Consider the following 27,891-nt stretch of genomic DNA (forward strand, 5'->3'; position numbering starts at 1 on the left):
AATACATTTGAGGTGTATATATAAGAGTAACAGGTATACCCCATGGAAGGAATGTGGGGGGGAGGAGAGATACAAAGCTGGCCAGAAAGATTTGTCAAAAATTCAAGCAGATGCGGCACAGGAATGGCTGAAGGCATGGTTCAATTAGGAATAATGGCACAGCACACACATGGGTTTCATGTCCTTAAAGATAGCAGTGGGCTGCTAGCAAAAACGCAAATATCGGGTGGATACAAAGTGACGATGCAACAAGATTATACGGCTCATGTAAGGTGTGAAAGAGATACTTCTGTGCACATTTCACCCTGTTATTGACATGCCTTGAGTATAGAGAAGCTTGAATACACCCATATCCGGCAACCTTTACATTACAGCAGGCCGAAAAAATGACATCAACTAAAGAGTCGCAAAGTGGACTGCAGTAGCAAACAGAAGTGATTGAAATCATGTTTGGAACCAAACGTTATAGGGTGAAATGCAAATAAAGCCTAGAAGAGTCATGCATTCTAATGGGCAACATATGTTATCAGCATAACAGTTTAACACTTGCTATAAAAGGCCAGTTTCTGAAATGTTTACATGGAGTTTAGCACTGGGATTGCTTTACTTGTTGACACAAACACACATGCTTGAAAGGGGCAAGCGATTCCTTTTATAGGATTTATGTTCACTACAGAGATGGACTATGTCATTGTATAATGGGGAAAGAATTAAAACTATTTTTAGTTTTCAATGTTTTCTCAGGCAAATTGGTTTATGGTAGTCAGAAGAATGGCCTACTTACCTCCTTTGCCACGGCAGAAAATTTCATGACATGTAAGGTTTCGTCATAGTTTGAGGCACACTGGTTTATATTCACAATCATGCAGGCTTTTCCTTTGCCACAAAAGAAAGGCTGAAATAAGCGTGTCAATTTACTCTCCCTGAAGGGAATATAGTTCTGCTTCATCCTATATGGGTAAAATCAGATATGAGATATGAAGGTACAGTACAATACAATAAACCGGTTTAACACACAACTTTTTTCTAATGCCTCAACAGTGCATTCAAATGCAATTTAAACAAGCATGGCCAACGTTTACTACGTTTCTTTGCATTCTGCATTTATAGGCACCAATGTGCAAGGAGGACATGGACAAGTTTTAAAGGAGGGTGGGATAAGCGGTGCAGGTGTGCAATAGGATGGGAAGGGGAATACAGCAAGGGAGGAAGGCATTCATAGAGCGTGCCATAAATGATGAGCAAGTGGAAATATGAGATAGGGTGAGAGGGTAAGAAATAAAGCAAGAGTGTGAGAGGAAGGATGAGAATGGATAGGGAAAGTGAGTAAAGTCGGTGGATGGGAGAATAGAGGGGTAGGGTGGGGCTAGAGAGGGGGTAGAGTGCAGGGTGGGGTAAAGAGAGGGAGCCAGGTTGAGAAGAGAAAAAGGGGGTATGATGGGTGGATGGGGTAGAGCGAGGGGATGGGGTGGATGACAGTAGAGCGGGTAGGATGGGTTGGTGGAGAAGAGAGGGTAGCGTTGGTGGGGTAAAATGTGTGGGGGGTGTAGAGTGGGGTAGAGGATGGGGGAAGGTAGGTTGGGTGGGGGTAGAGAGTGGGAGTAGGTTTGAAGGGTGAGTTTGGGTAGAGGAAGCGGGGATAGGGGAGGTTGGTGCGGTAGAGTGGGTAGGGTGGGTGGCGGTAGTGGTACAGAGCGTCTGGGTAGGGTATGTGGGAGGAGCATAGAGAGCATGGGGTAGGGTGGGTGTGATGAGCATAGAGAGGGTGGGTGGGTAGGAGGAGAAGGGTAGAGAGAGTTTTGGTAAGGTGGCTCGGGGAGGAGGGTAGAGAGAGTGGTTAGGATGGGTGGGTGTGAGGTTGAAAGTAAGTGGAAAGTGCACATTTAATGTGCTGAATTAAAAAAAGTGTGTTGCTGTGTCATAACTGCCAAATTGAGGCAGCTGTTCAGAGGACCCCCTCCCCAAATTCTCCAGCCACATTTCAATTGAAAATGTTGAAAGGCCACGACACCGTCCCCTCATGGATGCAGTCAATGGCACACTTTATTCAGGATGTGCGTGGATAGTGTAAGAAACTCATGGTGGCAACAGTAAAGACAGACATGTGACCACAGTTCAAGGGTGTTTATTGAACAATGAATGCAGGGTGGAAAGACGCCTAACCTAAATCTAAGATGGGAGTTCTGACCATCAAATGAAAAATAAGGCAGTCCTAGTGGCATTGTGTCAAAATAAAAGGCCTATACTAAAAAAAAAAATAATTAAAAAAATAAATAATGCAAAATCCTTAGAACCAGTTACAGAAAGAGTATGGGATAGGGTTTTCAATAAAGAAAGAAGTAGTCACAAATATTAATTCAGGATGTGCAGCACACGCTCAAGCTTTCCCAGCACGATCCGACAGTTCCATACCAGTTATCAGGTTCTTCGATAGTTAAGTCTCTTAACAAATGTCTCTTGCCTTTGAGGCCTGATGTACCCAACAAACACAAAGTTCACTTCCACGTATCCTTTCGATGATGGCTTCACCCCTGGGTCCCCCTTTCCGGATGCTGACCCTTCACAAATAGTATTCAACAATTCAACTGAACAGTTCTTTTTTCAATGAACTTTGGGTTTATAACTTTCCACCCAGATCTCCCTCTTTCAGGCTCGGAACCCTTACAAACGTTTTCCTCCTCCTTCGGTTCACTGGCTTTTTTTTACTTTTCTTAATGTCTTTTTAAACAGTTCTTCTGGCATTGTCTCTTTTGGTTTGCTTCCCTCTGCCGGGTTCACTCTCACCAACTTTTACAGACAATTTACTCTGTGAACTCAATGTTCATAGGGATTTCAGACTTCGCCCCCTTTCGTTAGCATCCCTCTGCCGGGTTCACGCTTGCCAACTTCACCACACTGTTCATACGTTTGTTTCACCAAGTGAGACTCATTTCCCTTAGCTTCGCAATCATCTGTTGGTCAAAGACTTTCAACGCTACAGAGGATTTTACAAGACCCCTCTATGACCACTTTGACCTCTCCTCACCTCTTCCTAGGTTACAGTAGTTTTTACCATCCGGACATTGCCCAGAGTTTCCTGCTTGAGCACCCACGTGGTGCTGGTCTCCTCTGTTACTTGTTTTCCCCCTCTTTCCTTAATCGTATATTTCATTCGTTCAAAGTTCAAATTAGTCATTGGTTACCTTTCGTTCAACACAGTTTGGTTTTCTTATCAATTCTCCCCTCAACTCACAGGCTGTGATGAACCACTTGCTTTTCTTTATCCTTGGAGTCAATCAAGGTTGGTATCTCCGAGACAGCCTCCTTGCCCAGCTTGGTTATCAGCGGAGGAGGGTCTTGCGTACCGTAGACATCTGCTGCAACAAAGCTGGCTATTGTTTGTGGTCTTATCATTCCTTCTATGGAGGATTCACAGGCTTTGGTCAGAAAGGGCAAAGTTGCTTCTCTCCTTTTCACCTCTCGGTATGCACTGTCTTTCTCCTCCTCTGGAAATGCCGTGCTGAGTTAGCTCACACGTCGTGCGGTCTGCCTTGCCAGTCTTGTGCTCCACCTTTTATCCCTGTGCGGAAGAGAAAGGGCTGTCAGTATGTGTGATTCTGGTTAATTGCCTGACTTTGTCTGACCCTTGTATTGGGACATGTCAGGTAAACGGCCTTGGTGTTAGTCTGCTGTCTTCCATGTTGTGCTAAAGTGTTTGCGTCGGGAATGGTGGGAGGCAGAGTTTTGGAATATTCTACGAGGTAGGATGGGGAAAAGGTGTCGAAAGAAGAGAGATACTGCGCCTCACTGGTCCGTATCCCACTCCCACAAGACCCCCTCCCATCCAGGTGATCCTGCCTCTAGTTTACCACCAGGAACTTGATCCAATAGCGATGACTGTGTCCTGGCCACACCCCGGGACTAGCCAGAGAGTCAGGTTTCTCACAATAGGTGCAGTCAACAGCATCCTCTTAAGTCACACGTGGCTATGGGTGCAGCCATTGACACACTTGCATACAGGATAGTTATTTTTTTTAAAACAATTTTTATTGTTTTTAATAACAATCAACAAAAACAAACAACCCCAGCAGTGCTTGTCGTAACATTTTAGCATTGTGAAAATATCTTAAGTATCTACTGCTTACCCTTATCCCGCCCTCCAACACAAGCCTACTCTGCTTCGCCCTCTGTCTCTGTTTTCCGGAGGCATATCCTTGTCTGTATTCTCAGGGGAATCATTGCCTGTATCGCCCTAGGAGGGCCCCAATAGTGTGGCCACTAAGTGTTTCCAGGCCCTCAGGGTTTCTGCTTCTTCCTCCCCCCCTCTGTTGGCCGCTTCACTCCATGCTACTGTTTCTGCTTCTGTCCATTTACAGATATCATTCCACCAAACCTCTATCTTAGGTCTACTACATGCTTTCTACCCCATGGCAATTCTACGCTTGGCGAGTATATACACCAGATCTTTGAGTTTACTGACGTGTTTCAATTGTCGTGGTCTAGGAAACCCCCCTACCATGCATCCCCACACTGATTCCACGTTTAAATTGATCCCCCTCTCGTTCAATCAGTGGGCTACTTCTCTCCAGAACCTTCCGATTTCCGGGCATCCCCAAAACATGTCCATCAGCCCTGCGTTTTCTTCTCCACATTTGGGGCATGTTTGTCGTTCTGCACTTTTGAATTGGGAAATTCTCTGGGGGGTCAAATATGCTCTGTGGGTTATATATAGTTGTATTTGTTGTAGCCTCGCGTTCCTAGACACTTTATGATCCCCTTGAACCCGCACACACAACCCGTCCGCCATAAATTCTCCTGCTTCATCCTCCCAATCTTGCCTCAGCTAGGTCACGTCCCTTCCCACCCTGGTCATCAGTAAGTCATAGATTCGGGATACCTCGTGCCCCCCATCTGCAACATCATATAATGTTTCAACGATCACATCTGGTTGTTCATCTAGTAATATTTCCGACCATGTCTCCCTTACCCGCCATACTAATCTGGTATAGGTAATATACTGTCCCAAGTGTAAGCCTTTTTCTTCCACCAGCATATTAAATTTTTAATTTCTCCCTCTTGCCATGTCTCCCATTGTTGCAATTCCCACCGGTTCCCAGTGCCTGTGAATCTTCTTTCTCAATTGCACATCTCCTTTAGTCAATGCCACCAGCGGCACTTGCGGGGAACAGGGGGTCGGGTTCTCTATGGTCTGGCAAATCTTATGCCATATTTTCCAACCCAGCTTCAGCATCCCCGGGCACCCTTTCATCTCTTGTTTAGGCAGCCATATCCATTCTTTTAAGAAAAACATGGCAAATTCAGAACTCAGTCTGGATTCTGATGTTGAGTCTTCCGCTACCACTGAGTTACGCATCGCAATTGACTGGCTAAATAATAGATCTCAAAGTTAGGCAGCTTAATACCCCCTTTGTCATATGTGTTCTGCAGTTTCCATAGGGCTATCCTAGTCCTGGTTATACCCAGAAGAAGCCCCTGCATATGCTTTGAAGTTTGACGAAGAATCGCTTGGGTATCATATATGGTATGTTCCCAAAAAGGTGTAGTAGTCTGGGTAATACGACCCTCTTCAGCAGCACCCCCCCTCCCCACCATGGCCAGGGGGAGCCTAGTCCAGAACTTCATACTATTCTCAGTATTATGTATATATTCTGCTTCCACCGTGTGGTGGATGTTGATCCCCAGGTATCTGAAGGAGTTGATCTCCCATGGTATTGTTAGTACTTGGTCTTGCGGGACCCCTATGTATCTTCCCAGGGGTACTATACACACCTTTTTGGGATTGACTGCAATGCCAGAGAGCGATGTGAATTGCTCCATCACTTCTAGGATATATTGCAGATTTTCTTTGGGGTACCTAAAATATAACAGCATGTCTTCTGCATACAACGATATTACGCGTGGTCCCCCTTTTGTATAGATCCCTACTTCCTCATATTGTTGTCTCAGGTATATCGCTAGGTGTTCCAATGCAAGTATGTACAGCATTGGGGACCAAGGGCATCCCTGTCTAGTGCCCCTGCTAAGTTGCCACCTTTCCGAAATGGTCGCTCCCGTCCTGATTCTGGCTAGTGGGGAGCTGTACATTAGTTTCACCCACTTCAAGTGCCCAGGTCCCATCCCATATTCTTTTACAGCTGCCAACAGCCAAGGCCACCTGACAGAGTCAAAGGCCTTCACTGCATCTAACGATACAATAGTCAGCTCGCCCGAGGCTCCCTGTGTGTTCTCTATGACATGGTGGAGCCGTCTGAGGTTGTCGCATATGTTCCTATGTGGAACATATACGGTCTGATCAGGATGTATTAGTCTGCCTATGACATGTTTCATTCTATTTGAACACAGCCGTAAGTAGCTTGCTGTCCTGGTTCAGCATAAACAGTGGTCTATATGACCTGCAGTCCATGCTTGGTTTATTGAGTTTGAGGAGTGGAATAATGATTGCTTCTCTAAGGGATTCTGGTAATATCCCAATTTCAAACGCTTTGTTTAACTTTGCCAATAGTGGGAGGGGGGAGGGTGTGGGGGGATACTTCCCTCTTATACAGTTTATAGAATTTGCTGGGGATTCCATCCGCTCACGGGGTCTTGCTGGTAGGTAGTTGCGCAATGTTAGGGAGAATTCTCCAGAATGGCTAATTTCCCTTAACTACTGAGTCCCTCAGCAGCTTTGCTGGATTTCTAGGATTTATTTTTTCACCTGGTTAGAATGTGAGCCTTTTTTTCCCACTCTTACATGTGTTTTTCTGTGTGCGTTTTACATTTGTGTGTGTTCTTGGACTGTGGAGCTTCTCACAGACCCAGTACAAACTATCTTACAGAGAGTTCTGGAAATGGTTATTATCCCTTTTTGTCTGTTTCTCATGGAACACTGTTTAGTTCCCTTTTCATTAAGACTTGGCTGTGGCAGTGGCAACAACCCTTTATTTCCTACCTCGGTTACCTTAAATAGCCCTGGTAGTGTTTTAGGCTATCTTAGTAGCCTCGAAATTAAACCGCTGGCCCATATAGATTTTTATACAGTTCCGGCTGGGTTTAGTCGCCATTTCTTTTTTTAAACAATTGCTATTAATTTTATTTCAACAAACAAAAACCAAACTTGCAGTGCATATCATAACATTTTAAATTTACATCACTCCTTTTATGACCACTGCTTCTCCCGTTCCCTCCCCCCCTTACAAGCCTATGCTTCTTCGTGTTCCATTCCTTCACCTTGCAGTAGGGTCTCCTCTTCCATGGTCTCTGTTGGGACCCGATCACCTGATCGGTCATACAAGGGCCCAAATAACATAGCTATTAGATGTTTCCAAGCTATCAGAGTATCAGCTTCCTCCTCCCCCCAGAATCACTGGTTTCTTGCCATACTGCAGTTTCCTCTTCGGCCCATTTTTGTAGATCTTTCCACCATACCTCTATTCTTAGTCTATGGCATGCCTTCCACCCCATAGCGATTCCTTGCTTTACAAGCACATACGCCAGATCTTTTAGCTTACTTGCATGTTTGAGGTAGCTTGGTCTAGGAACCCCCCCCCGCCCCAACAGACAATCCCACGCTGTATCCACCACTATCTTGATCCCTTTCTCTTCCAGTCTATGTGCCACTTCTCCCCAAAATCTTTCTATTATTGGACATGTCCAGAACATGTGCACCAATCCGGCGTTTTCTTTGTCACATTTGGGGCATGATTGTCGTCCGGTGTTTTTGAATTTAGCTATCCTTTGGGGTGTCATATACGCCCTGTGGGTTATATACAACTGTATCTGTTGTCGTCTTGTGTTTCTTGACACTTTATGGTACCCTTGGGCTCGCTCCCACATCCCATCACTCATTGGGGCACCCACTTCCTCCTCCCAGCCCTGCCTCAGTTGTACCACTTCCTTTCCCGCTTTAGACATCATCAGCTCATATATCCTGGATATCTCATGTCCGCCTTCTGCGATATCATATTGTATCTGTGGTGGCATCCGGTTGATCTAGTACCACTTCGGACCATGTCTCTTTGATTCGCCGCACCAGTCTATGTTATGTGATATATTGTCTCCTGTGTAACCCCGTTTCTTCCTCCAGCATCTCAAAGTCAGAGTCGCCACTGGAACGAAAGAACCTAAGAGGAGCTGACAGAAGAGGACCCCTACAACGAGTGAACCGCCCGGTGAAGCCCTGCTGCAGGTGAGAATCTTCATACTCCATCGACAGGGAAGATCTTCAGGGAATTTTCTCCCCTTGAGCTGGTGGGAACAACCAGTTCTCCAAACTGCTCGCCAGGTCTCCCTTCTCTGGTCAAATTTGCTGTACAGAGCTACAGTGAACCGGATAGCCAGGAGGAGCGGACCCTGCTTGCGTTTTAAGGAGCGCACCTTTTATTTGTTGCTTTGCTTTGCTGCTGGTTTCTTCCCTGGGCAGTGCAGGACCGTCCAGTCTTCCTACTTCGTTTCAGTCCAACATTCGCTTCAGGAACCGTGAGCCTGCAGGACCCGCCAGGAATGGTCGCCTCAGCTACAGCCTTCTTCATTTAAGTTACTGTTCAAATCCGGTTGTTTGTTTCGTCCAGCCACAGTGAAAGTGTGTGAAATTTTGCCAATCCAAGGGCTTGTCCTTCTCCACTCTTTAAAGTAACTTTTCGTCTGACCAACTTCTTTCTGAACTCTTGCCAAAGACTTAACCACAAACTACCCTGAACTGTGTGATCTTGACCAAATACTCTCTTCCATTGACTTTGGGCCAGGTCCCTTGAATCTGATTTCCTCATTGTAGTTCCTTTTTCTAGATTGCCCTGCTTCAATAACGTGTTGGTGCTGCTCAATTTCTGCCTAACCTTTGTCTTTCCCTCCCTTTTAAATTGGTGGAGTGCCATTTTGCTCACTCTTCATTTTGAGCTCAACTTTGTCCAGAATCTATTGGGTGCGGTGTAGTGTATTAGTAACGTGATTTTTCAACTGTTTTACTTTAGTGAAACATTTTAGAACTGATTTGTAAATAAATGTATATTCCTTTACTCAGAAACCTTGAGTCAGTGTTTGTTTGAATCATAGTAATTGCTGTCCTTTGTGTAACTATTGATACTGCTCACTTACTCTTGAGATAGGTCTGATTGCTCAGCCATCGCTACCACTTTACTGTGTAGTACAGGCTTGTACCAAAAGTGAAATTGTACTGTCACTTGTAGTCTTAATTGTGTGTGGTGTTCCCAAAGGGTACTGCATATAATTCTGCCTAACACTCGACCACCGCCTCTAGCTCTTCCAGTGTGATGGGAGCTTCTAGGTTCTCTTGCTCTTCAGCACTTATTTTTGGTAAGCGAATATTATCTAATGTTTCCGCTATCTCACTCCTTCCATTACCTCATACAATCATTTATAGAATTCAAGGAACCTTTCATTCACACCCTCTTGGGTATCTATTATTGGTCCACTTTCCCCCCATACCGCTCTAATCGTTTGTCTGGGTGTCTCGCTTTTATACAGCCATGCTAGCAGTCTGCCTGGCCCATCTCCCCCTGCATGCTGCCTTTCTATACATTTCTTATAGTTTCAATTATATAATCTCTCCCAGTGTTCCACACATTCTTGCCGCAGTTGGTTGATGGTATCAGCATCCTCCCGGGAGGTTCCTCCTCTACCTAGGATTGCCTCTAGTTTCGCCTCTGTGTTCTGTAGTCTCAACAGTAGGCCTTCCTGTAGCCCTTTGGATTTGGCTATAGCTGCTCCTCTCACCACTATCTTAAATGCCTTCCACAGAGTCGCAGCTGACTCTACACTTCCTGTGTTATTTCCAAAGTATTCTATGATTTCTCCTCTGAGGTCTTCTCTGAACGCTGCATCCTTTAATGCTTCTGCTCTTAGCCGCCACGTAGGGATCTTGGCTCTCAGAGCCACGTATTGCAATGTCGAAACCAATGGCAAGTGGTCTGAGACGACTCTCGCTTTATATTTCGATCGCACCATTTCCCCCGTTACCTCCTGTGAGGCAAACACGTAGTCTAGCCGTGTATATACGTTTTGTGGGGCCGAGTAGTGTGAATAATATCTATCATGTGGGTGGTGTTGCCTCCACACATCCTCCAGTCGAAGGTCTCCCAGCAGGGTCCTCAGGGCCCTGGCAGCCGGGGTGGGCTTAGTGGATTTTCGATCTGACCTATCCACCTTTGGGTCCAGTGTGCAGTTAAAATCGCCGCCCCACATAACCATACTCCCCAAGTGTGGGCTCATTTTACCATTGTCAGGGGTTTTGACCCGTGTTCAAGTTATTATGCTGCAACATTTGGGGCTGTGGGCTCAGAAAATCCAAGATGGCCAAAAAAGTCCACATTGCGCCAGAATCCAGGAAAACTGTGCAGTTTTGGCACACACCAAAATGTTCCCCTGACCTGCCACCCACCAGTGAGAGCGTGATGGGCCAGGAGTGCCATGAGTGAAATGTGTGCCAAAAGGAAAAACAGCAGTGCCGGTTGGCTCAAAAAGCGCTTTGAAATCACCTTTGTTTCTCTGAAATGCAAGCTAAAAATGCCTATTTTAAACATTGCAAGATATTCAAAAATCTCAATGAACACCAGCAGACATTTGGCAGAAGGTAGACTTGTATGCATAAAAATCTGGAAAGAGAAAGAGCCTAAAATAATGTTTATAATTAAACTGGCTGAGGTGTGGATGTCAGCAGCCTAAGTTAAATTGGACTGAAAGACACTAAAATCTAAATGTTTAAAATAAATGAGTGACCTACTGTTGTGTCATAGTTTGCAACTGCTAAATGTCATAGTTTTGGACTTAGAATCAACGTTCTAGCTGCATGTGTAAAAATTGTAAGTTTGATTTGGATGAAGAAAAACTGGGAACAAAAGTGACATTTAGCTGAAGCCTGGCTTAAAGAGATTGAATTCTGCCTGACAACTAACCCCGCCGGGAGTTGAAACTTGCTCAACAAATGTTCCCAGGCCTGGCCTGCATTCTCCTGCCCTCACCAAAGGGAGATGGCACCTCTCTGATTGGATTAGGGGAGGAGCAGCTGGGGACTGCAGGAAACTGAGCAATGAGCCTTCCTTGGCTCAGGCAAATGTTAAGTTGGGGGGGGTCGTAAATGGCTTCCTCTTGAGAGAAACTGGTAGGGGCTTTGGGAAACCACACCCCTCTGGGCCAGAGCATAATTTTAAAAAGATGGATAATTCATAGTACAGACTTGTCAAAATTACATAATTAATATAATTATTCTTGTGATTTTTCTGTGCACATTTTAAGAGGTGTTAGGACTCTGTGGTATGTTCTTGGGGTAGTAGTGGAAAATAAGGTATTACTCTGAATGTCTGCATGTTAAAAATCTGACACTATCATCTGATGCCCTTATTCCTTGTGCATGTTTGTGTAAATTCTGGAAATGTTTAGAGGTTGTGTTCTTGATGAAAAGGGAAAAATTCTGTCATAAGTGGACATGACATCTTCCAAAGACAGGGATCGGATGGTTTGGTGCTACAGAAAATATGTTAACTGGACATATAATATTAGAAAAACTGTACGTAGATAAATATGTATTTGGATCAAGAATAGATTTGTGTGCAAATTGACCAGGGGTGGATCCTCTGACCCATAAACTATCTCATCACGATGACACTCCATTTCCTTCCCCAAATCAAGGGAGAGAGGAGAGGTTGGCCAATGATAAATTGTGAGGGGCAGGCTTAGTTATGCCCACGCACACACCCACTTTCAAAACACATAAAAAGACTGCTTGGACAGGCGAGAGATTCACTTTCCACTTTCTTGCAAAGCATTTTGCCGGACCAGACAATATCCAGAAGGACCATCTCCAGAACCAGAGACCAGACCGCTGTGAAGTGCAGAGCAGAGCTGACCCAGAGATCTGTGACTTCAGAACCACCCGCCAGGAGTCCAGTCCAAACCTGATCAGACTTTGACGGCCTATTTCAAATTGATAGTGTGAGTACTCAGCTAGAACTGGGCAGAACCAATCTCTTAGTTTAAAATAATCTGATTCAAAACATTTGAACCTGTCCAGAACTGCATCATAGGCATCGTGTGTTCATTCTGTCATTTCAAAGCTGGAAAAGTGTCATTTTGAAGTTTACTTTCATTTTGAAAAACTAGCTCCACAAAATCGTTTGCATCTCTGGGACCGCGTGTGCTAGGAACGAGATTTAACTTTCATTTGAAAGCTAAGATACTAAGCTTTCCAACCAGCCTAAAACCGATATATTCCTTACAGTTATTCCGTAATCACGCTTGACGCATTCGGAAAATATTCCCGCAAATTGAAAAATTAGCTCCTGTCAAAGATAGCCGGCTTTTGCTTGAACTGCTAAAATTCATTTTCAACCTACTAATCCCTCATTGAGTATTGCCAGAGTGACTTGAACTAATCTTAGATATCTATCATCTACACTGAATCTCCTATAGGGAATTAAAAATCATTTTTAGCATATTTTTCCCTTCTTTGCATACACATTTAAAGTACTTTTGCGTGTGTTTAAAATCATCCCTGTTTCTCTAAGCTTGCTGGGGGGAACGGGACCTGAATTGCCTTTGATTGTATTCCTGAAAACTGTGTGCTCTCCTTTCCATCTTTTTATATTGCAAAGGGGGGGGGGGTTGAATTGCCACAAGGGGAAAAGTAAACATATTAGCTCTTGTTGAACCCATATCAGTTTATTCCTGTGCTGCATTTTTCCATCACTGCATTCCTTGAAATCATAAAAGTATTCTCAGCTACCTTGTTCTTTCCATACCAACTCCTAAGTAATAAAATAAGTGTGCTAGTATAACATTATCCATTGTTGATCGACATACCCATAAGTGTGATATCAAATATTAATGTATTATAAAAGTGTGATATATATTGTTTAATTATTCAATAAATATTTTAAATTGCAAAACAAACATACTTCTTGGCTCAGTGAGGTCAGGGGGATTCAAAGAGAGGGGAGTTATATAAGGGTTTATCATCCAGAGTATAACTTGTCATAAAAATATACAAATAAGGGCTTCCCTTGGGCGTCCTAGACGAGGCACTGACTTAGTGTGATTGCTGACTTGAAGTCACTTAACACCATATAGGGTCCTAAAGTAAGCTACTGCATCTTGGTTCGGAGCGTGTGTGTTAAGAATGCATAATTCTCTATTTTCTACCTGTCCCCGTATTACTACAATCCTCCTGTCCGCCTCAGCCGTAGATTGTAGCAGCTGAAAGGGGACATGCGGCGCCACCCATGTGATCACCCCTCTGGCATAGACCGAGTACGTTGCTCCTATAAGGGTTCCTTTCCATTTCCTCTTTATTCTTTCTAATTTCTCTTTCGTGAGGTGCGTTTCTTGAATTAGGGCGATGTCTATTTTCTGTTTCTTTAGGTACATCACGATCTTGTTTCTCTTCAAGTAGCTGTTGAGCCCCCTGACACTCCAGGTCACTATAATAAGGTCTCCCATGTTTCAGCCATACCCAGTCCCCCCTCACCCTCCTACTTTCCCATTTCAAGTTCAGCAGCGTGCACATGTAGGCCCATTTCCTAACTAATAACACCCCAAACTCCCCTCCCTCCACCCTTCCCAAACCCAACTGTTGCCCAGCTCCATCCCTGGATCTCAGGCAATCCCGCATTTAGCCCTTTCTCGGTGTGCCGGTACTAGGAACTCAGCAGGAGGTTACCACATAATCTATCTAACCTTTCTATAGGGGGATGGGAATAGGTCTGCTGTATCTCCTGTTAACATGTCTCAATATACTATACACTCCCGTACATACTGTATTGCACCTAAATTATCTCCTGCTTATGTTGCTCTATCTTATATTGAAGTCCCAGTGTCTCAAGTTATACAGCACCTCAGTCCTTGGGTCGGCTGATCCACCTCTATGTTCCATTCTCCACCTGTTTGTCTGTATTCGACAGGCAATTCTGTGCATCCAGCTACTCTGTTGCATCCTCTGGGGTTACAAAGAACAGTGCCCTATTCTTGTGGAGCACTTTATGTTTCGCAGGATACATAAACATGTACTTGTATCCTGCTTCCCTCAGCCTTTTCTTCACGGTCCCATAGTTCAGTCAACGCCTTTGCACCAGTAGTGTATAGTCCGGGTACGCTGTAATGGACGTTGAGGCTCTTTGTATTGTACCCCCTTTCCAGAAGAATTCCAGGATCTTCTCCCTATCAAAGTAGTTCAGAATTTTGGCAATTATCGGCCTGAGGGGGGGCTGCTGGCGGGGGTTTTCTTGACAGGGCTCTGTGTGCTCTCTCCACCGCGAAACCTTGGGTGAGAGACCCACCCCCGATTTCTTGTAGTAGCATGGTCTCAACGTATTCCGTGGGGTTCGGTCCTTCTCCTTCCGGGAGCCCCACGATGCGCATATTGTTTCTACGGGCCCGTCCTACCGCTTCCTCTGCTGTGTTTTCAAGATACATTTCAGTTCACTTCTTTCTCCAGTTCGCTCCGACATTTTCTTGACATCCTGTCTTAGTAGATTGACATCCTCTTGCACTGCCCCGATTTTAAGATCTAATGATGTTTCGAGTTCCACCATGGCTGCCCCTATTTTGGTTTCCCATGCAACTTTCAGGTCCGCGATCACGTCTAGGATATGCTGGTCGTTGCGCGCTGGTGTGGAATCTGTTGGTGGGTTCCTTTGTTTGTTCTTGGGGTTGTCCACTGTCTGTGGTGTTCTCAAGAACTCTTCCATTGTTGGCTGCTTCCCTTTTGTTTTGGTTAACTTGGACGCCATTTCAGTATCAGCCAGGGTTTCAATTCACTGTAAGCAGGGCCAGTCTTGAGGTCCTTCAGCCTGCCCAGCTCTTGTGGGGTTTGAATTCTGTGGGGGGCGTGTGCCGCACCTGCAGAGTGTGCAGGTCAGTCCCCGGTATCAGTGAGTGGGTAGATGCGTTGGTTGGATGTGAGAGCATGGTGTTAGGTTTTGCTCCCACTGAGCACCAACCTTGGTGCCAGTCTCAAAGCTTGGGATCTTGCGTTAACACCAGGTTGCGCCTCTGGTCGTTATGTACTTCGCTTCTGCTGCTTCTGTCTGGACTCTTGCTAGTTCAGAATTGCCTTTTTTAGGCATGTGCTTGTCAGTTGCGCCTCCTTCTCGTGCTGTTCTTGGCACTCTGCATGGGTGGTCTGTTGTACAGCCCATCTCAGAGTGGCTTTATGTTGCTCATCTCTCCTTACCGGCACCCCGGTCGTGCTGGCGTGGGCCTTTACTCTGCACTCGTCTCCCAGATCCTGTGCCCGTCTCCACTATCCTGTGACCCTGGGGCAGTCCAACTTTCACTAATGCTCTCCTTGTGGGGTTTTATCTCTCTGCGCAGTAAGTTTTGTGTCTCAGCAGATAGTGGCGCTCTTTTGTCTTCCCTTTGGTCATACTATGCACACCCCCTTCTCTGGTCTCACAAGGCCTTGCAGTGTTGCCAATTTAGTGACTTTCTCGCTATATTTAGCGATAAAGTATGCCCCCCAGCGACTTTTTTCATTAAAAAGCGGCTAGCGAGAAATCTAGCTACTTTTTTCAATTGGTTTGGGACTTGCTCATTTATGCAAGTTTCCAAACCAATTGAAAAAAGTGTGGTCATTCGCCCGTTTTCTAACGGGAGCAATGCAAAAACACACTGTAAACTTAAAAGGGAGGTCTTTACTGTTAAACATAGCAATTTTATTGTTCTTAAAGTAGCCAGCCCGCCCCCAGAAACTCTCAAGGGGAACTGTATGTTAAGGGGATTGACCTGAACAAAATGGTTAAAAGGGGAGCGGGCCACAGTAAAAGCCATAAATGGGGGAAAGAGGAGGTAATTATGCAAATTAGGCAGTGACATCATCTAGCTACTTCTGGCGACTTCTAGGGGAGCCAATAGCTACTTTCTTCACAGAGGAGTTGGCAACACTGGGGCCTTGTTCCCATTAGTTCAGCATGAGTGAGGTCAGGACTTTATAATCCCGGTCTCACTCCGATGTGTGCGTGCTTTCTGGTATCCGCTTGGCCCCAAAAATAATTATGGAAGTGTCCGTCTTGTTGGTGGTCCTTCCAGGCTCGTTTATGATGAGGTGCAAGTCCCGCGCGCCGAAGTGGCTTTGTGCTGTAATCAGTTCAGATGTCACTCCACTGCCTTCACAGCACCTTTCTCGAGCCGGTCGCCCCGACCCGCCCCAGGCGTTTCTGTGCTCCGGGCCAGACTGTGATTTAATGTGTCTCCCCGCTTATGCGCCTCAGATTTCTCTGGCAAGTGTCCACCGGTCTGCAGTCCTTATGCTGCTAGGGAGCCGCGCGCACCCAGTTGGGCTAAAGTTAATTGTTACGGCGCTTTGTGCTCCACTCGCAGGCATCTGGCCACTTTCCTTTGAAGTGGCGGGCTTGCGATTTTTTCAGTCTCTGAGTCACCTTCACTTACATATCTTTGTAGCAGGGGTGCACGGTCAACATTTCTGCAGTGCCATAGGGACGGTCTGTGATGCACTGTATCCACGGCGGGTCCTTTGTCCTGTGTACACCACCATTTTCGTTTTGCAGCCGTCCGATTTCTTCAAACTTCCTTCGGTTTTTACTGCTACACGGTTTCACTGGGCTTCAAAAAGCACGGTCCCCATGGGAACGGTGTAAAACCTGGAACAGGCTGGAACGGTACAGCAACGGCAGCAAAACTCACCTGAAAATGATGCAAACACACATGAAGAACATTTTGGAAATGGGGAAGGTTGAACAATGTGCTGTCATTAACCCATTGCTGCCCAAAAGCTACACCTGACCATTTTCTGGATTAGTTGCTGGAAGTGTGGAAATATTGCCTTTTACATGATGCCTTAAAATGTTGAATACTTCTTGTGGTGAAAGCGGCATTTGTTTGTTCATATAAACTATGCTGCACATTCTGGAGGAAAAAGTAAAAATATGAATTAAATTCAAAATGAACATTGTTTCCCTCACACCCTAAGATCATTAAAAAAATCACAGGCAGTGGGTTTGTTACTCAAGAAGGGACACAGTGATAAGGGATGATGTCGGGACATAGTGATAAAGGAAGCTTGTCTGGACTTAGAGGCCTATTATGATGGAGGTGTAATTGTGCTAGAGGTGTAATTCATGGGCGAATTCCCCATTCGGAATGTACACCTGTTTACACCTATCCTTATAATGGGCCTATTCTGGTAGAGGTGTAATATCCCCATGGGGTTGTTCCACCTCTAGCAGAATAGGTCCCATTATAAAGATAGAAAACTGGTGTTAAAAGCAAATGTACATTCCGAATCAGGAATTCAACCAAGAATAACAAAACTGGCAGAATATGGCCCTAAGGACCATGGATGTGTTAACACCTCTAGCAGAATTGGGCCCCATGTTCCACACTATATCATAAAATGGTCTCTATGTGCTGATAACCAGTAACCTGTGTGTATCAATGGGGTAAACACCATATCTTCATCAGCCTCACTAGAAGCCCTTCACACTTCTAACTTTCCCTACTCTTACTGATTATCCTAGAAGGATGGCAGGATGGGTAGAAGGATGGGAGGTCTTATGATCAGTAAAGACACGCCATCCACCTCTCTCCTCAATTACTTAATCTTGTTTTCTTTTGAGTATGTTTGTATTCAGCTCCTTGCTCCACCTCTTCTTGCATCATTCTCATCTATTGACCTCCTTGAGTCTTCAATCTCTCTTTTCCAATGACTTAGACCTCTTAATCAAACCTCCGACACTGAACTCCTGTCAATTCAACCTGCCGTGAACATGACTACAGCCACTGTCTTCACCTTGACTCCTCATACTCTGACCATTTTCTGGTCACCCTCCACAATCAGTCGGCCCAATTATTCTGAAACTCACTGGACTAAATAACTCATCTGAATAAAGTCAGGCCCTTCCTTTAGGTGCTCTTTCCATCTGTTACCAACTCCAGTGAGAAGGCCTTCCCAGATTTTAACCTAGCACTAGAGCTCTCGTTGAGTACCATTATCTCTCTTGCCTGTGCCTTGACCCTTGGATTTCCCCAACCATCCAGCATCTCAGAACCTATTGTGAGGGGTAAGAACTGTGAGGCCGTCAACTTTGTAAAGAGTTTTCAACTTTAGCATTTTATTAAATAAAAAGGTAGGATAAATGCCACTCTATCCCTACCCGGTCAAGGATTTTCCTGCCTGGAATAAACTAAAGAAAATACTCTTACAAAAGGAGATCTGTCCCTCACACTTGTATACACAATAAATCAATAAGGAAATGTATCGCAGTTTAATCCAACAAATATATATAACATAAAACCACATCACAATGTGGCCACTGCCTCTTCTCATAACCTGGGTTAATTCCCCTTCCCCAGGTTTGAGCAAGGATTTGCTCCACAGTTCAAAAGAAATCAGGAAATTCTGTTTTGCCACAAAGTTCCAACACAGTTCTTTCGGATTCAAAACTTGATAATAAAAAGTTCAGTTGTATCAACAATGTACGAAAGGAAGTGATAGGTTCCAACTTCTCCTGGAGTAAGAACAGGATTTACATTCATCTCCTTCAAGTAAACAACAACTGTCTTTGTCAGGATGATATGCCATTGTGTCGGGAGGATAGCTCTGGGGCAACGTGCTCGCCTTCGTAGCAAGACGACGCGGAGCAACACAGGTTCGATGCCCGGGTCCGCGCTTAGAAATCTCTGGGTATTAAGCATGTTATAAATAACCAATTGCAATTGTGGGTGACTTTAATCTTAAGGTCAATGAGGTGGAGAACTTTAAGATTCAAAGCTTTCTGTCCTCTATGAAAGAACTCTCCCTCCCCCAGCAGGTTCATGAACAGACCCATTCCTTAGGTAACTCGCTGGACCTGATTTTATCAGCAGATGCTGAGATCACTCTTTTTGTGGCCTTTCAAATCCTGTGGTCTGACCATTTCTTTGTTCCCTTCACCTGGGGCATTAAGGACCCGCCATCTGCACCACCAGCCAAATTAGTCCAGCGACGTGGATGGCGCTCAGTATCTAAATCTGCTTGACCTTTTTTTATACTTGCCCGACTTTCAAGGCTGTCCCCTGTGGACATGAATTCTTTAACTAGTACTCTGACCGCAGTTGCAGGCAGCCTTGCTCAGCTCAAGACATCTAGGCTATCTTCACGCCCCTCTCAGAAGTGGTTCATGGACAAGCTGCGTGCCCTCTGCCCACAATGCAGGCAGATGGAGCAAAAGTGGAGGCACTCTTATACCCCCAGGAAAAAGCTTGCCTCGTCTCTGGTCACCTCCCAGTATCACCTTGCCATTTCATGTGATATGATATGATATATGATATGATATGGTATGGTATGGTATTTGCAACGCGCCTATACACAAGTGTTTCAAGGTGCCAAACATGTCTACGTTGCATCATTTATTGAAACTTCTGTGATTCACCCCAATGAGTTGTTCAAAGTGGTTTGTAATCTCTCTACTAGCTTACCGGTTCCTCTTCCCTCCTCCTAGGCCCTCTGTAATTCCTTGTCCACATGTTTTATGGATGAAATCATTTCTATTCAATCGAATATTGTTCTTACTCACCTTCCTTCTGAGGCTGATATTTATGATATATTTTATTTGTATTGCGCCAATACACAATTGTTTCAGAGCGCAACGAGGCAAAGGAGGGGGAAACAAGGGAGGACAGAACAATGATCTTACAAGGCCCAATGACATTAAGAACGTGCGAGTGCAGGGAAGAGTGGAAAGTGCTGAACACGTGATAGAACAACAGGTAGTGTGCCCAGCAGGTGGTAAGTGTGAAAATAAGGTGTAAACAATGGGTGCATTATAAGTGCTCAAGGGGGACTGTAGTGTAGCAGATACAGACCCAAGTGCAAGGGTTGTCAGGAGGCAGTGCGGGTGTGTGGCTGGGAGGGCAGGGATCTGGGCCTGATAGAGGGTAACCAGGTGCCCGGTGCCAAAGCACACAGTTTAGCAGGGAAGAGGAAGAGCGAAGGCAGAAGCAAAGAGGAAGGTCTTGAGGTTCTTCCGGAACTGAAGATGGTTCTCCTCAAGTTTCAGATAAGCAGGGAGGCTGTTCCAGAAGGATACCCCAGCAGAGGAAAGGGATCTACCCCCAACTTGTTGCTTGGAGAAGCGACTGACCCTGAGGGAGTTGGAGGTGAAGTAGCGAAGAGCTCAAGTAGGAAGGTATTTACAGAGGGAGAGTTCAAGGTATTGCGGAACCAGGCACCAGAAAGCCTTGTGGACAATGCAAAGGGTCTTCAATTTAATCCTTGCAGATGCTGGGAGCCAATTAAGGGATTTCAGGGCTGGAGAGCTACGATCTCAGGGCTTGAGGCCAAGGACAAGTCTCACAGTCCTGTTCTGGATGAGCTGCACAGGGCGGAGAGTGGTTGCAGGCAGATTGGCAAAGAGGCTGTTGCAATAGTCCAGCCTAGAGAGAACCAGAGCTCTGGAAACAGTGAGCTTCTGGGGGAAGGAGAGGCAAGGAAGAATACCTCCGAGGAGGTGCAGTTGGTAGTTAGACTTTTTTTGAGACATCAGAGATGTGTAGGGAAAAGGAATGCGTGCAGTCGAAGATGACCCGGAGGTTCTTAGCCTTGCAAGTGGGAGCAGGGAGAGGGCCAATGGAGGCCGGCCAGAGAGTGACAGGAAAGGAAGGTGCAGATGTGCCGATAAGGAGGATCTCTGTCTTACTGGCATTAAGGCAGAGGTTGTTGGCGGCGCACCACACCGGATTGCAGACACACAGTCCGATGAGAGGGGGAGAAGAGGTGGCAGAGGGGAGCCTGAAAACAAGTTGGTTGTCATCCACATAGCACTGAAAGTTTCAGCAGAGAGCAGAAATGCAGTGGGCGAGCGGTGCCATGTATTGGTTGAAAAGCCAAGGAGAGAGGTTAGACCCCTGGGGAACACCACAGGTAGAAAGTGAGATAGAGGAAAGGAAGTACCCAAGTTGAACCTAGGAGGGTTGGTTGGAGAGAAAGGGGGGTCAGCCAGGCCAGGGCCTGATCAGTGATACCAAGCTCATCACAGAGGCGATTGAGCAGGATGACATGGTTGACCGTGTGAACAAGAGTGCTTCAGAGGGGAGGGAAAGGCTCCAGAGGCGAAGGAGTGGTTGCAGAAGTCGCCCAGAGCAGGAGCAAGGGTGTCGATGTGGTCCTTGATGGTTTTGGATGAACAGGAAATAACCTGTTTTGATGATACTTTCATAGATTGGACTTTCTGGAAATCTCTTCAAGGGAGAACAGAGGAAAAAATGAGAAAGAAGGAGGAGAGGCAGCTGGAGGGGGGCCAAAGGTAGCAGAGAGAAGCGGGAGGAGGAGGAGAGGGTGGACAGGATGTCCTGGGTTTTGAGATGAAAGGCAAAGGCCATGCAGATGGCCTCGGAGGCGACAGGAGAGGTAAAGACTGCAGCAGGGTTGGCCAGCTCCTTGCAGATTTTAAAGAGTACGGCCAAGTTGTTAGATGCCGCAAAGATGCAGGCTTGGGTGTGGGCTCCCTTCTTAGCGCGGACAAGGAGCTGGTATTGCCTTTGTAGCAGGCGCAGGCCAGTTTGTCGGAGGATACACAAGAAGCCCACCATTTCCTCTCAGCCACCCTACACTTGCGTTTAAGGGTAACTAGGTCAGAGTCATACCAAGATTTGCACTTGGTTTTGGGCTTCAAGCGGATGTTTATGACAGGGGCAAGAACATCAAGAGTATCAGAGATAGAAGAGTAGAGCATGGAAAGGGCTAGGTTAGGATGTGAGTCAGCCAGAGGAGGGGGAAAGAAAGTGGAAGTGAAAGCCTCAACTGGCACACGCTTCATGGGTCGGATGAACAAGAAGGTACATGGCAGTGTTGGAGTTGGCTTGGCCTGATGGGTAGAGAGGGAGAGATGGGAGGAAAGGAGAGCGTGATCACTCCAGGAGAGAGGAGTGGTCAAAAGGATAGAGAGGGGGAGGTATGAAGAGATCAGAGCATCCAGAGTGTGTCCAGCAGAGTGAGTTGGGTCAGAGGGGAGAATAGAAAAAGAGAGAGAGAGTCACAGAGGTCGCGAAAGCATCCAGATGGATGTTGAAGTCTCCAAGAAGGAGGAGTTGAGTGGTGAGGCCAGGAGGGAGGAAGTGAGGTCTGCCCACTCGGAGAGGAAGGAGGTGATTTGACCAGGTGGCTGATAGATAGTAGCCATGGTAAGTGAGTTGCAAGGAGAGAGAGAAAGCCTCAGACAAGGTATTTGAAAGAGGAGTAGGCCTGCATAGGAATGACAGAGGCAGGAATCCACTCGGGGAAGATCAAGGCTACACCCCCTCCAGAACGGTTGGATCTGGGCGCGGAGAGGATCTTACAGCCACCGGGGAGGAGAGTGTCAAAGCTTGTGACAATTGACAATGTGACAATTTTGACAAACCTGTGGTGCTCCATGTCATCTTGCTTGTAAGGCGAGCACGTTGCCCCTGAGCTATCCTCCCGAAATCTTGAGCAATGGTTGTTGTATTGGTATTGCCGGGTTTTTAAATACTCTTTGCTTGGTATTGTTTGTACGCTTTTGTTTGGACTAAAGCTTCGACACAGGGATTTTGGCCCTTCCACCAACTTACATGCTTGCTTGCACAGTAACTTTGGTTTAATAAGTAAAACATTTGTTGGTTTTGTACTGTTCAGTATTCAGAATTGTAATCACTGCTTCTCTCACTCACACGCGAGTGAAACTGCCTGCCGTGGATAGCGTCAGAGCGATCCGGAGTCACTTGCAAGCTGTGAACTCACAAGATAAGTCGCTCAATTTAGCTCCGCTTGGTGTTCGCAGGTCTTCTGTCATTGTGGCTCCTCGCGGTCAGGCAAACAGCCTAGTCTGGTCCACCTCCGCTCACGCCACTCTAAATTGGAGCATCCTCCAGTCAGCAGAGGCTCTTGTGCAACCGAGCCACCTAAAGCCTTTAACGAGGGTACACTTCCCTTGCTACTTTGCTGTGCAACTTCTGCACAACAAGCCTTCAATGGGCAAGCGTCCCGTTCTTATGCTTCCCACTGTGCAATCTCTGCAACAGGAATAGCTTGAGGCCAAGACCCTCACAGGACTGGACACCGCTTGTGGCTGCACAATGGTCCCGACGTCTTCTCTCGTGCCAGCTTCACTTTCCTCTGCAGCCCGCACTGCTTTCTCCCCCCCTGCTGCTCCTGCTGTTCATGTTGTTCATGTTCTCCCTCTTCCTGCACATGAGGGGGCTTTTTATGCCTCTTAGTATCCCTCAGGTGTAGGTCGTTTACACTGACTGCTCCCACAGCAATATTCCTCTGCATCCCTTTTCCTCGTCCCAGTACTGAAGAATTATGGGACTTGAAGTCGCTGCCAACCAAGTTAGTTTTCCTAACTTCTACCTTACAATAAGCCATTCCAAGATTGGTGTTTCAGGGAAAATTAAACAAGGGAGTTTCTCCTTCCTCCTGGCCTGTTCCCACCCCATGTGATCTGCCCGCAGAACAACACCCCCAGGGTTGGGATCAGGAAGCATCTGCCTTACCCTGGCCACACAAGAAGGGTCCCAGGTCAAGATTCTGGGGGGAATCACTACTGATTCATCATACTATATGGACATCCATCGCTGCTGTAAAATCCTTTCCCAGGTTCTTCTTGTCGCCTACAAGGAATCCCTCCCCATACTCTGTTACATCCTGCACTCTGTCACATCACACTGTTACACCAACCTCATCTCTTCTCTCCATTTTTACCGTCACAAACTATCCAGGACCATCAGTTTTTACCCTTCTTCCCCCAACCTCTCTTCATTCTTTCATCTGTCACTGCAAAAGGCTTAAAAATCTGTGAACTCACTAGCCTCCCCCCCACCCCTCAGTACCTTCTCTCCACTATCCCCCATTCACTCAGATTTTTTCTACACTTCCCATCCTCAGCACTGCCAACCCTTCCTGTGCGCCCACAGACCCCTTCGTACCCCAGACCTGGAGCCCCAATTAATGCCTGCGGGCCTTCGCCACCATATTTAAATAAATAAACTTTAAATACATAAAATCCCCTCAACCGTCCTACCAATGAAATGCTAGAAAAACATCACAACTCAAAACACGTCACCATCCACACTGTTGACCAAACAGCAGGAACTCACACAGGGGACCGGCCTCAAACCCCTCGGAACGACTGCTGACTACCCACCTCAACCAAACAAAACCACTTTATCACCTAACCAAACCAACATTGAGGCTGCTCGACAGACAAGCAACGCTACATCACCACAAATAGATGGCGGAATGAAAATGCACCACCAGTGCCCCAACAAGGAGCACCCCAACCACAAGAACACATAGGTTGAACCCACGACATCTAAGGTGTGGGAGCGACAACGCCACAAAGGGTGCTGGGGTACCCTTAACACACAATGGCAAAGCACACTTGACCAAATGGCAACAAAAAAAAACATGCGAGTGTGGGGTCCACCTCCACAGAAACAAACTAATGAGGTAAACTACACTCAACATTTCTCCAGCCACAACCATGAAAGCAAATGGCACGGGCACATAATACCTCCCCAAAGTGCTGTGGTGTGCCATGTGCTGGCACTACCAGCCCAGGTGGCTGGCACTACCCTGCCACACAAAACACAAACAAAACTGTCTAACCCCACAAGGTGGTTTGCCAGGCCACCCAGTGAGCACAACACAGACCACATACACAAGTAAAGCCCAGTAACTCCATGCCCTATTCTCACGTCCATATTCTGACAGACCTGTGGAGGCAAAAGTTAAATCAACATGCAAGAACAAACCAAATTTCAACTTACTTCAACATAGGCAACGTCTTTACCAAAATATACCAGACACGTCCCAGATCCACCACAATCCACAACGTACCAATGGACAACTTACACCCAAACAGGCTTCACTTCATATAACACTGTTGATCAATATTCACGGTTCAGCATGGACAGCTCCCTGAAAAATGACAAAGCCCTGATCTAGCTTGTGGAAAACTGCCATATATTGACTTCTTGAATCACCCAGGTCAGCCCCACAGCCAAGGCAAAAACCCCAGAGCTCTTCCCAGCGAACAGTCAATTCCTGCTTCCCAGAGACGCAGTCAGGATACAACATAGTGTCATCCACACCATACCCAGAGCTGCTGTCAAGCTGGTACCTGTGACCCCGACCCCAACACACGCTGGGCCCAACCTCCATCATTGCCAACTTGACTGTTTCAGGTACCAGCTGTTCACTGAGCTGACTGTGCCCACATGGGTCTCCAAACACAGCACCCAGCTGTTCACTATGCTGACAACACACACACGGCTCTCCTGAAACAACTCCCAGCTCCGGCTCGGATAACATTCCATGCTGGGCACCGCACTATATGTTACCTGCCGCTTTTTCTTTTCAGCAGCATTACCATCAGGACACATCTCCTCCCCCCAGACTCACTTCAAAACTTTAGAGGCGTGCAGCGGCACACCTTTGTACAGTGTGTGATGCTGTCCATCCCCTTCAATGGCACATCATTCAACATCCTCAGCCATTAGCCACGTCACAACATCCTCTCCGATTGGCAGCTGAAGCCTCAATGCCATCATTCAAGCCCTGGCCTCCAAACTGCAAGTAGCTCTCAAACACTCAACATTCCAGAGGTAGGCATTCTACAAGCATTCCACAGCACCCAGGCTCACAACACAGGAACAGGGGAGAAATCAAGACATAACACATTACACAGAGAAAACAATGAAACAGCTTTCTTCATGATGCACATCTAGGTTTCTTTTCGGAAGAGATGTTGTGTCTGATTTTTAAGGGCCCCTTCTTAGGGATTCAAGCTTCCTTGATTGCATGAAATGTGTTTATAAGCTGCTGAGCCACCTTGAAGACCTTTTATGAGCCTTGCTGTGTCACATACGAGGCTGGGCCCTGTCCACTTGAAGACCTCTTTCCAACCAAGCAGTGAAATGGCAGGGTGGTCCTACATTTGTCAAAGTTGCTGCAGCAGAGCTTTTCTATAACAAATGATCTGGTCAGCATGAAGCAATCGATTGTTGCACTCTTATGCTCAAGGCTTGCAGACAGAAAAAACAAATCTGACGTGCATCTAAAATAAAGGTGATCAGCTCAGACAAGATGAAGCTGCAACATTTAAGTGAAGAACAAACATGTGAAATGTTACCACTTCCTGAAACAAGGATATGGAAGTGATAAAGGAAAACCTGACTATGAACACAACTAAACAGTTACTGCTCCCTCTAGTGTTGAGTAAGGTGCAGTCACCCTCCAGTAATATTTTGAAATATATAATTTCCCTTCATTTCAATCAAATCAAAAGTGTTACAATTCTACCTTTATGTGACTAGAGTATATTTAGATAGATGAGGATTTTCTAGTACAATATAGATGTCATCACAAAGTCCCTCTTTGAGTTTACTTATTAGCTGCCTTTTACTGCATTTTGGGCAGTAATGGGTTAATGAAAGCACATTATTCAACCTTCCCCATTTCCAAAATGTTCTTCATGTGTGTTTGCATCATTTTCAGGTGTTTTTGCTGCCGTTGTATATTTTAGGGTACCGTTCCGGCCCGTTCCTGGTACTTTTTCGTGTGAAAATGCAGCTTTTGGGCAGCAACGGGTTAATGCCAGCACATTTTTCAACCTTACCCATTTCCAAAATGTTCTTCATGTGTGTTTGCATCATTTTCAGGTGATTTTTGCTGCCGTTTTATATATTACGGTAGTGTTCCGGGTACTTTTTCGTGATAAAATGTTGGTTTTGGGTAATAATGCGTTAATGCCAGCACATTGTTCAACCTTACCCATTTCCAAAATGTTCTTCATGTGTGTTTGCATCATTTTCAGGTGATTTTTGCTGCCATTTTATATGTTAGGGTACAATTCCGGGTTTTACACACACCCGCCCCATATACGCTGTGTGTTCCCACAGCTTAATCTTCATTTCAGGTGCAAATATATTTCCATCCAAAGTGCGTGTATTGCAGGATTCTGTCGGATCGACGGGAGCCTCGGAGAGAAGCTTCCTATCCCATGGCTGCTTAGCATACAGGATAGTTGAATTAATTGTGCGATGCAGTCAATGGCACCGTTCATTGTAGAAAGGTCGCTAATGGGACCCGGCCAGCTCACCCACCTTTGCGGGTCATGTGGCTATTCGTGCGGTCAATTGCACCACTCACCATAAGCCTTTGCTGGAAATGGAAAAAAAAATACTCTGCAAATCCTCTCCTCACTGGGGGACGGTAGCTGGGTCGGGGGAGGGCGTAACGGTAGGGGGTGGCAATTGCACCCATCTCTATGGGCTTCATGGTTCAATGTGATAATGCAGCAAAATATGTCACCATGCAAGAATGCTGCTGTTTTTTGCAGCAACATTATCATAGGGAAACTGCGGGGGACACCCCCGCAACACACACTCCCATTTACCCCATAGATTGTCCCCATATATAATGTCACCTATGCAGTTTCCCGGCGACTATATGTATGGCGACATTATATACGGGGACAATATTACCAGATATGTGGCTATGGGTGCAGTCAATGGCACCATTCACAAGAAGACGATTGAGTAGGAGTGCAGGCACTTCTGCTGGGCATGTGGCTATGGTCACATGACACAGCACACATCACTAGACTCTAGGACCACTGCGTGGAAAGGCGGTGAACTGAAGTTAGTATAGAACTATTCTCTCCAACGTCATAGAGACTATACAACAATCAGGTTGACTCCCTCTAGTTTGAGAGGCGTGGCATGACAACATTAACGTGACACCAGCAAAATGCGATGAGAGGTGCCCGAGATTCCAAGCACCCATAAACCGATAAATGATTCGATCTGGAGGCCACCTAATAGCCCCTCAGCCTCGAACAGGGGGTGCAGCGTTCTCCTTTGTGCATCCACACATGTGCAGGTTATGGGGAGCTATCAGTGAACGGTGACCAGGACGCAATAGCGAGAAGTACTCTTTTTATATCG

At 46.1% G+C, this 27,891-nt stretch overlaps 1 protein-coding gene across 1 annotated transcript in view; it reads right to left on the minus strand.

The window, feature by feature from the left end:
• LOC138497532 (kinesin-like protein KIF20A) overlaps positions 1-27,891 on the minus strand; it is a 1,316,984-nt gene that overhangs the window by 561,814 nt on the left and 727,279 nt on the right. Inside the window, exon 11 of the mRNA XM_069621067.1 lies at positions 785-950. Coding sequence (XP_069477168.1) covers positions 785-950 — 166 coding nt within the window. The remainder of the gene's footprint in view (positions 1-784; positions 951-27,891) is intronic.

The sequence above is a fragment of the Ambystoma mexicanum genome, chromosome 5q (assembly GCF_040938575.1).
Source record: "Ambystoma mexicanum isolate Mex_15411 chromosome 5q, UKY_AmexF1_1, whole genome shotgun sequence".
In the NCBI taxonomy this organism is placed as follows: domain Eukaryota; kingdom Metazoa; phylum Chordata; class Amphibia; order Caudata; family Ambystomatidae; genus Ambystoma; species Ambystoma mexicanum.